The sequence below is a fragment of the Eleutherodactylus coqui genome, chromosome 2 (genome assembly GCF_035609145.1).
Source record: "Eleutherodactylus coqui strain aEleCoq1 chromosome 2, aEleCoq1.hap1, whole genome shotgun sequence".
NCBI classification, from domain to species: domain Eukaryota; kingdom Metazoa; phylum Chordata; class Amphibia; order Anura; family Eleutherodactylidae; genus Eleutherodactylus; species Eleutherodactylus coqui.
In genome coordinates, this window is record NC_089838.1 from 133,139,914 (window position 1) to 133,152,201 (window position 12,288).

General features: G+C 41.2%; 1 protein-coding gene across 2 annotated transcripts in view; it reads right to left on the reverse strand.

Moving 5' to 3' along the window:
* The window catches only part of MSRB3 (methionine sulfoxide reductase B3), a 136,902-nt gene that overhangs the window by 71,380 nt on the left and 53,234 nt on the right, over positions 1-12,288 (reverse strand). For both annotated transcript variants that reach the window (XM_066591572.1, XM_066591573.1), the window contains one exon: positions 1,755-1,863. In XM_066591572.1, the coding sequence (XP_066447669.1) occupies positions 1,755-1,863 (109 nt within the window). The remainder of the gene's footprint in view (positions 1-1,754; positions 1,864-12,288) is intronic.

The following is a 12,288-nucleotide window of genomic DNA, read 5'->3' on the forward strand; positions in this document are numbered from 1 at the left end:
GTGGTCACCATTAACACCCATACATTCTCAGATTTCCAATACCACTTCAAGATGGTCTTGCATTGCTCAAATGTCAAGCGTGTCTTCGCCATTTTATTTGATTCGCCTAACGGTGGCTTTAGCAATTGCGCGACTAAACACAACATAATACTATATATTACCTCCATAATTCAATTTGTATTAAAAAAAGGCAGAGATAATCCTATGTATGTATATGAAATTAGTATTTTCCTGCAATGCTGGCATGCATTTCCTTCAAGCTCTTTTTAGGTTTCTGCCACATGCTAAAACTGTTTAAAAAAGGTTAAACAATACGTTTCTACGAAATTGGAAGTAGTGGATGTGAGTGAGTTTGGAAAATTGTAAGCTACTACTCAGGCCAGGAACTCATATGAATACTTATTCTCTGTGCACAGCACTGTGTGGTATGTTGGTACTATATAACTCTCTCATGACCAAAGTCCTGCGATGCCTAAGTGTTCTCAGCGCCCTTTCAACTTATCGAATGTATCATTCAAAGGCCCCCTTCACAGGGGCGTATTTGTGCATGCAAAATCTCTGATTCAGAAAATAGAACTCATTAATTTCAATGGGTTTGTTCATATGAGCGGAATTTTTCTGGTTGCACAAAAAAAATGCAGCATGCTCTATTTTCCTGCGCATTTGCGCACCAAAAGTCCCCATAGAAGTCAATGGGGATGCACAAATACACGCAAAATATTCAAGGAGATGCTTGAAACACTGCGTAACTACGAAGGAAAAAGAACACATCTGGAACTCATGACACTAATTAGCTATTTCAATCTGTACGTCTTTGTTTGCCATGTGCAAATGAATATGCCTTGCACACTGAAAAACTACAGTAAAATACACCAATGTGCATGCAAAAAAGCATAGTTGCTTCTGCCAATACACAGCGTTCAGGCGCGCACAAATACATGCGAGTAGGGGGCCTAAGGCCTTATTCACATGACCGTATGCATTTTTCATTAGCTTGTTTGCGCTGTACAATTGCATGAATGAAGAATTGCCGCAATCAAGTCCTGATCTTAATTAGTATATTTCATGCCATTCACACGGGCGGCTGCTGCATATGGGCAAAAAAATACACTACAGCGTTGAAAACCATTGATCATTGTACACAGGATAACTCCCTCACCCTCCTTTTTTTTCACTTTCATAGAAGTCTATGGGAGTTTCCTACGCATTTCGGCAAAAGATAGGGCGATACCTATCTTTTGACATGGCATATAAAATCGAGACCGAAAACAGTCACCAATGTGCTACTTTTCCCAGCGTGATTTTTTTTACATGACCAATAATCCCTCATATCTGAGTGAAAACATTGGAATCCAATGGTTTGGATGGTCACGATTTTTGGGCGTTTTTTACGCGGCTAAATACCGGCATAAATACAGTCGTGTGAATACGGCCTAAGAATGCTTTTTCTTAGCATTTTATACTTTGCAAAAATATGTTGTTGTTTTTTTCTTTAACCACGTAGGTTTTAATGGGCTACAGATTCTTTAAATTTTTTTAAACAGGGAGAAATAGAAAAAAATGGTAAAAAATCCAATTTCCTTCTGTATTTTAATGTAATTAGTTTCACAGATAAATGGATGCCCCATAATAATCCTTGCACTTTACTTTGAAAAACAATACAAAAAAATTCTCTTTCCATTTCCACCATTGTTTACTTTCCTAACATTATGTTTCCACCTTAACCAATGCCAATTGTTTGTGATGTAACTCACCTTTCTGTCCCCTTTTCTTGGGTGACATGATATTGCTTTGGTGTCAGCCGTTGCCTTAATTCTTTCTCAGTAAATAACACCTTGCAAGGTTTTTTTTCCTTCCGTGTTCCTGGAAAAAAAACAAAACGACTTAGTTGAATTTTAATTGCAAAATAATTACTTTGGCACTCAGCAACTTCTCAGCTTCTGCATTTATTCGTCAATTATTATACCGGTTCCTAAATTACAATGACAGTTTAGCCAGGGAATTCCACTGGAGCAAGGACAATATGCTGCAGCCAAAGCCTTTCCTGTGCAACATTAAACAGTCTCAAACAGCCATTCACAAAGAAATAGTGAATGGTTCCAACCACAAACTTCCCAAAAGGCAATGAAAAACAAGCTAAAAAGCACAGCTTTCCTGACAAGGGGATAATGGGCTTACAACATTCATACACTAAATACACCAAGAGCTTTTTGTGCTATAAATGTTTCTATGAACAATAATTTCTCCAATTCATTGCTATGCATAATCCAACACACAGTCTTTTAGATTTTCTCATGTTTTCAAATGAAGCTTAAAAGGGGGTCTCCGGGTTATTACAATTTTTTTAAGAAAGCTAAGAATAGTGTATAATAATAATAAAATAAGTCATACTCACCTTATCGATTCTCTGCCACTCCCATTGCAATGTCTCTTGGTTCCCATGCTGGTCTCTCCTGATCCCTCTTGACATGTCCATGTGGAGAGTGAACAAGAAGTAGAGACCAATGGGGGTCCTGGGAAGCGTTGGAATGGGAGCAGCAAGGAATCTCTTATTTTACACCTTTTTGAGCCTTTTTATTAATTGGCCGCACAACCCCTTTAATCACTGAATAAATGAAAAAGTTTGGCATCTTCCTATACTTTGTCTTTCAGTACCTCAACATTTTAAAGATTTTAGTTTACGGTGAGTGAATTAGAACACAGTTACAGATGCATCGAGTGCCAAACCAACTTTGTGGGCACAGAGTCATGTGCAGATAACTTTACTTCTTAATGCCTTTTCTTTAAGTTTGAATGAAGAAGATTCTTTCATAGAGCCGGAGTTTTCTCTACCTATTTGCATAGGATTTCCTAAAACCAACTACCATTAGGTGGTTTAGATCATGGAATATTAATGAAATTTATCCTGATGCTTTTCCTCTAGATAGGGAAATAGAAATAATTTGGATTCTGTAAATGTCTGGAATTAGAATGCTGCATAAATACACAAATACCTGTTGCATTCAATTAGGTTATATTCATACATGGCAGATTTTATGTTCCATATATGTGAATGAGGCTTGTAAAATTAGTGTACACGCTGCAGAAACAACCATTTTCAGATATATGAAACCAATTTTCTGCTGCAAATTCTGCAACAAATTCTAACTTGTGTGATCATATGCTTAGAAAGCTCCAATTTGCATGAATATTTTCTAAAATAATGACATTTATATAAAAAAATTGAATTCCATATGCAGCTTGTAAAATAAAATGGATGTCATTATCTCATTACAGATCTTGAATAGAGATGAGCGAGTATACTCGCTAAGGCACATTACTCAAGCGAGTAGTGCCTTAGCTGAGTATCTCCCCGCTCGTCTCTAAAGATTCGTGGGCCGGTGCGGGTGACAGGTGAGTTGCGGCGGGGAGACGGCAGGAGAGAGGGAGATCTCCCCTCCATTCCTCCCTGCTCTCCCCCGCCGCTCCCCGCCCCCCCCCCCCCCCCCGAATCTTTAGAGACGAGCGGGGAGATACTCGGCTAAGGCACTACTCGATCGAGTAATGTGCCTTAGCGACTATACTCACTCATCTCTAATCTTGAACCCAATACAGGATAGCTACTTTAGACCTCATGCAAACGGGAGGATTTTTGCTGCGGAATACGGAGTGTGCATTCTGCTTCCGATTCCGCAGCAATAACCCTCCATAACATGCTATGAAAAAAGATTTTTCATGTACACAAGCGAAAACCAATTGCAGTTTCTGCTCATGGATGAAAAATCGCAGCATGCTCCATTTTACTGCAGTTCCTGCACAGATGGCTTCCATTGAAGTCAATGGAAACCTTCCGATCTGCGGCCTGTCCGTAAGTAAAGTGAAAGGCTAGGCAAAAATATACAGCTAAGCAACACAACCAAGAACTTTGTTTTCTCTTTCCACTTCTAATAGCAAATACAAAAAAGTCAGAAGGAAAGTAGAGGAGTTAGAGACACTGATCACAAACTAAAATGTTTCTACACAAATGCACAGATCATGGGAAACAAACAAGGAAAAATAGAGCTCCTAACACAGGAAAAGAAATATGATGTCATAGGCATCACGGAAAGTTGATGGGATTATAGACATACTTGGAATACAATGATTGAAGGATACAACTTATTTCTAAAAAGCAAACATAATAATAGGAGATGAGGTGTTGCATTGTATGTTAGGAAAACCTTAATCTCCACAGAGATTCATGCTTCAAAGAATGGTAGTTCTGTAGAAATTGGGTAAGAATACAAGGAGAGAACAGAAAGATCACTATTGTAGGCATTTACTATAAGTTACCTGGACAAGCAGATGATATAGATGATCTCTTTCTACATCACTACATGGTGAGATACTCAGAAAAGCATGTCATAGTGATCATGGGAGATTTTAACTAACCAGACATTTGTTGGGAATCTCTCTCAGGTAAAAGTAATGGGTCCAACAAATTCTTATCCACTTTTGCTGACAACTTTATCTTCCAAAAGGTAGAAGAGAAAACAAGGGGATCTGCTATCTTGGACCTAATTCTTACCAACAGGGTGGAAATGGTTGAGGAAGTACGGGTGGCTGGGACCTTAGGAGGCAGTCATCATGCCATCATTGAGTTTTGGATAACAAGGGAAGGAAAACCTTAGAGGACTCACACTTCAAGGTTGGATTTCAGAAAGGCAGATTTTAATAAACTCAGAAAGAGGGTAGGAAGGATCCAATGGCTGGATGTTCTTGAGAACAGAAATGTCCAAGAAGATTAGAAAATATAGTGAAATGAGATTTTCGAAGCAGCAGAGAGAATTGCTTAACCACTTGCTGCAATCTGAAAATTCCTGGAAAACAGAAGTCCCAGAAGATTGGAGGAGAGCAAATGTTGCCCTTATTTTCAAAAAACGGAAGTAGGTGGACTTAGGAAACTACAGGCCTGTAAGCCTGACTTCTATACTGGGAGATATCTTTGAACAAATTATTAAACAGCTTGTATGCAAGTACTTGGGTGAGAATAGAGTAAATAACCAGAGACAGCATGGGTTTGCAACAAAGAAGTCATGCCATGCTAATCTAGTTTCCTTCTATGACAGAATCACCGAATAGGTTGGTTAGGGAAATGCAGTAGATATAGTATATCTTGACTTTAGTAAAACATTTGACAAAGCATCTCATACCATCTTTATTGAAAAAGTGACAAAATATGGGATTGATAAGGCAACTGTTTGGTAGATTCACAACTGCCAGAGTGATCGTACTCAAGAGTGGTCATAAATGGCGGCACATCCAATTGGAAGAATGTCTTAAGTGGGGTACCACAAGGCTCTGTCCTAGGCCCAGTGTTGTTCAACATTTTTATAAATGATCTAGAGTAAGGAATTGAGGGGGAAATGATCAAATTTGTTAACGACACAAAGCTAAGAGGGATAACTAACACTAGAGAAGATAGAGACAGGATTCGAAAAGATGGGTGGCGACTAACAGAATGGTATTTAACAGGAAGAAATGTAAAGTCCTACATCTGGGTAAGAAAAATTTAAACAGTACATAAAAAATGGGAGGAATTGAGTTAAGCAGCAGCACATGTGAAAAAGACTTGGGTATACTAACAGATCACTGACTGAACATGAGTCAACAATGTGATGCAGCAGCCAAAAAGGCAAACACAATTCTGAGATGTATTTAGAGAAACATACAATCAAGATCACGTGAGGTAATTATCTTCCTCTACTCTTCCTTGCGCCCCATTTACACGGGACAATCTGTAAGGCAAACAGATTTACGTTCAAATACCCACTGGAGCACTGGAATTTAAACAATTCTGAACGCTAATTTTCATAACCATCATCTGGAATACTGTGTCCAGTTCTGGGCACTCCAATTTAAAAAAAAGACAAACTGGAGCAAGTTTAGAGAAGAGTTATCAGCAAGATGAGTGGTCTGCAAATCATTTCCTATGAGGAATGGTTAAGGGACATTGGCAAATAAAAAAAAACAGGTCCCGGGACAGAAATTAGTCCCGAAAATAGAGGGGGGGGGGGAGGTTGAGCTACAGAACTGGATTCTTCAAAGTAGACGTCAGTGATACTGTGACAGATTAACCTGGAGTGCTTCTTTGATAACCATCATGAAATTCTCATGCAATTGTCAAAAACAAATATAACAATAAGAAAAAAATATCATTGTACTGCCTTATTGGCTCTATTGGGTGCCTTATTGGGGTGCATTAAAAGAGGTATAGAGGCGAGAGATGAGAACATTATTCTTCCACTATATAAGGCACTTGTCAGGCCTCACATGGAATACTGTGTACAGTTCTGGACACCGGTGCTCAGGAAAGATGTTGCAGTGCTTGAGGGGGTTCAAAGAAGGGTGACTAAATTAATAAACAGAATAGGAGGACTAGAATACCCAGAGAGGCTTTCAAAATTGGGATTATTCACCCTAGAAAAAGACGGTTAAGGGGCGACCAAATAACTATGTATAAATACATTAGGGGACAATACAAGGATCTCTCCCACGATCTGTTTATACACAGGACTGCGACGATAACAAGAGGGCATCCTCTACGTCTAGAGGAACAAAGGTTCCATCACCAACATAGAAGGGGGTTCTTTACTGTAAGAGCAGTGACACTGTGGAACTCTCTGCCTGAGGATGTGGGGATGGCAAAATCCATAGTGGAATTTAAGAGGGGACTAGATGTCTTTCTAGAATGCTATGATATTACAGGATAAAGATATTAAATAACCAGCGGGGTTGTTAATCTGGGTCTTGGAGTCAGGTAGGAACTATCAAATCATTGATCCAGGGATTATTCAAACTGCTATTATGGAGTAGGGAAGAATTTTTTTCCTCCAAATAGGCTAAATTGGCTTCTGCCTCATTGTTTTTTTTTGCCTTCCTTTGGATCAACAAGGGGGGGTTAAAACAGACTTAACTAGATAGACATTGTCTCCCTTCAGCCTAACATACTATGTTACTATCTTATGCATGCGTCACGTCTGTCTCCTGAGACCTGTCGTTTTACAGGTACTCTGGAGTTCTCCTGCTCAGGTGTCGGGGATTGTGCTGGCTGGGTGTGTGTGTGTCTCCAGTCAGCCAATCACACCAGGTCGGTACACATGGGGGCTGTCTTCCCAGAAGTGGGTGTGGTTGGCTTTCTCTGCTCTCGCTCTCTCTCTCTGAGGTGTGAGCAGGTTCTATGTGTGGTGGCTGCAAGAAAGGTTTGTGTTTTCGGTTTTGTTTGGTTATGTCGCTGGACTCCTGGTTAGTGTAGGGACTAGTGGTACTGCCGGGAGCTGTGGCGTGGCCCGCTGGCATCCATGTTTTGGTCAAAATGTCAACTAATATCTGGCATTTATAGCATTAACATCTGCTACTAGTGTTTGTGTATTGGCTGCTGTATGGTGTGATTATGGCTCTCTGTGTCTCCTTATCCTGTCCAATTGTCCCTGTCGGTGGTGGCATGTGTATGCATCCTAGAAATAGGAAAGTCCCGCAGCACACCTAACACATGCACTTCAGTGCAGAGGTTCCAGTCTGTATATGCCAAGCCACCTGTGGGGTCATGAACCAAACCCCAAATAAATGCAATGGTATCCAAGGAGGCGGCAGCATCAACAGTGTAGAGAAAGACTTGAAAAAGACTTAGATTAAGTCGAAACGTCGCCATTTTATGGAGCAATAAAACCCTTTTTTTTACAATCTCTACACCGTTGATGCTGCCGCCTCCTTGGATACCATGTGTATGCATCCTAGCGTGGGTTGCTAAGAGCAGCAAGGGCCCAGATCTGAAGACCGCTGGGCCACCCTTTATTGGGGCAATGTCTCCGCCTAGGTAGGTGATTGTCATCTTCCTTTGTAGAAGATAGGGAGAGGTGTTAATCGGTGGTTGTTTCACCTGGTGATCCCTATCTAGGGTAACGTTCCTGTGGGGCCCGGTGCTCACTTGCCCACACAAACATAACAGTATGGAAATATACTCTTTTAGAAGCAATGTTTTTAGAGGGGAATACTTTTGTACATAATGGCAGCTGATGGAACATGCCAATAATATTTTGCCATTGTAGAACAGAAAAAAAATGGAGGCTTCCAAAATTGAAATTGGAGGTATATGTATAGTAGATGTCCATACACCTCTATAAGTGACCTATTGATATTGGTATGTGCATTATTCCCTAGACAAATGTTAGTGTTATTTTATTTATTTTTTAAGAATTATAGTGGCATTGGTGGACTAATGCCACATAGTCACCTATAATGATTGTCATATTGGATGTGTAGCTCATTTACATCATGACAAGGGATCACTTGACATTAATTTTACCAAGTTTGACACTGTTAGCCATTACTTAGCTGTTTGCACTTGTAGGCAATGCTGACACCTAATGGTGAGAAAAGTTAACAGTGAGAAGCAATAAACCAACAAATCTTACATTTCATTACTTCTACTCTATCACCTAGAGTACAAGTCATCAGCATAATGTATCTGCACCTATCGACTTGTACATTGTGCAGTGACGTCATATAGGCAAAGGTTTTGAATTTGTTTTCAACTTACTTAAAGGAAACCTGTCAGGTCCTTTGAAACTCATAATCTAAATTAATGGTCTCATAGGAGCATTCCCGAGTCAGGGGTCCTATTTTTATACTCACCTGCCTCCCCATTCTGGGGCAGTCAGCCAGCAAATTTGCTGCTTTTCGGGCAGAACAAACTCCGTCAGCATGTACATGCACTGCACTCTCATTATATACATAACAATGAGAGGACAGTGAGAGCACATCCTGAATGAGTGGTGAATTTGCTGTCTGAAAGCACTCAAAAGCAGAGGCAGGTGAGTATTAACCCCTTAAAGGGGTTGTCCCGTGCCGAAACGGGTTTTTTTTTTTTTCAACCCCCCCCCCCGGTCGGCGCGAGACAACCCCGATGCAGGGAGGTAAAGAAAGCTTACCGGAGCGCTTACCTTAATCCCCGCGCTCCGGTGACTTCAATACTTACCGCTGAAGATGGCCGCCGGGATCCTCTGTCTCCGTGGACCGCAGCTCTTCTGTGCGGTCCATTGCCGATTCCAGCCTCCTGATTGGCTGGAATCGGCACGTGACTGGGCGGAGCTACACGGGGCCGGCATCCTGCACGAAAGGCTCCATAGAAGACTGCAGAAGACCCGGACTGCGCAAGCGCGGCTAATTTGGCCATCGGAGGGCGAAAATTAGTCGGCACCATGGAGACGAGGACGCCAGCAATGGAGCAGGTAAGTATAAAACTTTTTATAACTTCTGTATGGCTCATAATTAATGCACAATGTATATTACAAAGTGCATTATTATGGCCATACAGAAGTGTATAGACCCACTTGCTGCCGCGGGACAACCCCTTTAAGGACATGGCCTATTTTGGCATTGAGGATGCAACAATTTTGGGGGGATTTTCACTTCCACTTTTCAAAAGCCATAAGTTTTTTTTATTTTTCAGTTAATACGACCATATGAGGGCTTGTTTTTTTGCGCGGCGAACTATAGTTTCTTTTGGTACCATTTTTGGGTGCATATATTGTATTGTAAAACTTTTATTATATTTTTTTAGCGCAGAGAGAGAAAGCGTATCAATTATGCCATTGATTTTTCTTACAGCATCAATCATACAGAATAAATGACACAAGACATTTTTCTGTGGGTCAGTACGATTATGACGATACGAAAAATATCATAATTTTTTTTAGGTTTTTTCACTTTTGCTCAATTAAACCCCTTTTTTTTGGAAATCACTATTTTTACATTGCTGCATTCAAAGTCTCATAATTTGTTTAGTTTTCCATGGATGGAGTTCTGTGAGTGCTTGTTTTTCATCACGAGCTGTAGTTTTTATTAGTACCATTTTGGGGTACAAATAGCATCATTTTTACAGCTTTTGCTGCGCCCGATTACTAGTGTGCTCAAATTATAGTACAGTTCATTACAGACATGATGATACCAAACATGTGGGGGTTTTCTTAATTTTGTTTATACAAATAGGAGAAAATGAGCAAAGTTTTTTTACATGTTTTTTGTTACACTATTTTTTTTTTTTCTAAGGCCTCATGCACATGGTGATCCACTGCTCAATTTGCCCATATGTTACGTTCGTGTGGGCTAGTGAGCACCAGCCCACACAAACATTACCACGGATTGATAGGGAACACCAGGTGAAACAACCACAAATTAACACCTCACTCTATCTCTACAAAGGAAGATGACAAGGACCTGCCTAAGCTGGGACATGGCCTTAATAAAGGACGGCCCAGCGGTCTTCGGATCTGGGCCCTTGCTATTCCTGGGAACCCACACACCCTGGATAGGACACATACACATGCCACCACCGACAGGGACAACTGGACAGAGTAAGAAGACACACAGAGCCATGATCACACCATACAGCAGCAAACAGTAGTAGCTGATGTTAATGCTATGAATGCCAGGTATTAGTTGACATTTTGATCAAAATATGGAAGCCAGCAGGCCACGTCACAGCTCCTAGCAATACCAGTAGTCCCTACACTAACCTGGAGTCCAGCAACATAACCAAACAAAGCACAAACATTTCTTGCAGTCACCACACATAGAACCTGCTCACATCACACACAGAGAGAGAATGAGAACAGAGACAGCTGACCACACCCACACCTGGGAAGACAGCTTTTATGTACACTGACCTAGAGTGATTGGCTGACTGGAGACACACACACACCCAGCCAGCACAATCCCCCACACCTGAGCAGGAGAACTCCAGAGCACCTGTAAAACCACAGGTCTCAGGAGACAGACGTGACACCATAGTTGTGCGTGGAGATTCCACTCTACACGCGCACAAGCATATTTTATTTGCGGCCGCTCCATGCCAAAAATAAAATCGCAGCTTGCACTTTTTAAGAGCGGATATGCAGGGACGGCTTCCACTGAAGTCGATGGAAGCTGTCCATGCCACGGCACTTCTGCAATAAGCATTGCAGAAGTGTCGTGGATCTGCGTCATTGCCTTGGCGACGGCACAGGAATATCTGTATTGCGCATATGCGCCGGTGGCACATCCGTATTACAGAAGAAAAATAATTCTGACGGGTCAGCAGAGTCGCCAGCAGCGGAGAAGGGAGGTTTCCGTGCGGGATTTCCCGCACAGAATCCATGCGTACCCGTTTGCATGTGGCCTTACACTGTTTGTGTCCCTGAAGAGGATCTGATCCATAGCAGCTATGATCGTTATAGTAAGGCATTGCAGGAGTTCTGTACTGCAATGCCTTATCGCTTGCAATAGCGATCATAGGCAATGGCAAAGCAGAACGCCTGTAGCTGGCATCCCGTTGCCATGGTAACCTTTCGGCCCCCCGAACCCTCCCTCTGTGAACCCTTTACATGCCGCAAGTTGCATAGACCTTACGCCAGGTGGCATTAAGCTGTGAAAATACTACCTCCGGATTCTATAAACCTGGTTAGAATGAGCCCATAAAGAAAACCTGCCATATTGAAAATAGAGGCATCATGTTATAGAGTAGCAGGAGTTGACCAGATTGATATAAGGTCTTGTTGGAAAAGATTCAGTATGACTTGTATTTTATTCATTTAAATATCTGTCCATTCTGGGCTGAACAGTGGCTTCACATGGGATAACTATCACCTGAATAGTGGCTTGAAATAGTCAACAAAGAACACAAATGACTTTAATTTTTTGATCACTTAGGAAATTTTTGGGAGCAATATTGTGCATCGACTAGCTGGGGGGGTTTCATTGGTGGGTTTTTATTCGAAAACACAATCCCTACCCAACACATGTTCATTGGTTGCAGAGTCCACCGAATGCACATGGGCGGTATTTGCTGCAGAAATCAGAGGCAGATGCCTGCTCCGGATTCCACAATTCAAATCCACCCATTTGCAGGTCAATACATGGTCTTTCATTGGTTCAACTGAACAGCCAGTGCTGTGGCTTTTTGTTCTTCTCACCTACAAGGACTTTTTTCTTTTTTATTCGAGCCCTAATTTTCACTCTCAAACGTAAGTGGAAAGGGGATATAGGTAATGAATTTATTTTCCAGTTATGTGTAATTTCAGATAAAATTAAAATTTTTGAGCGTTTCTATACAGGTCTGCAATCAAAACCGAAAGCGAAACTAGTGATCGCTGTGCGTAAGAAGCTATGAAGGCGCATGGTCTAGTCATTTTTTTGTTTTTATCTTTTTCTGACAGCAGAGGTAAGCACATGTGTACTAGATGAGATGTTTGTGTAGCAAACGTACATAAATGCGTGTTTTCCCCTTTTGCT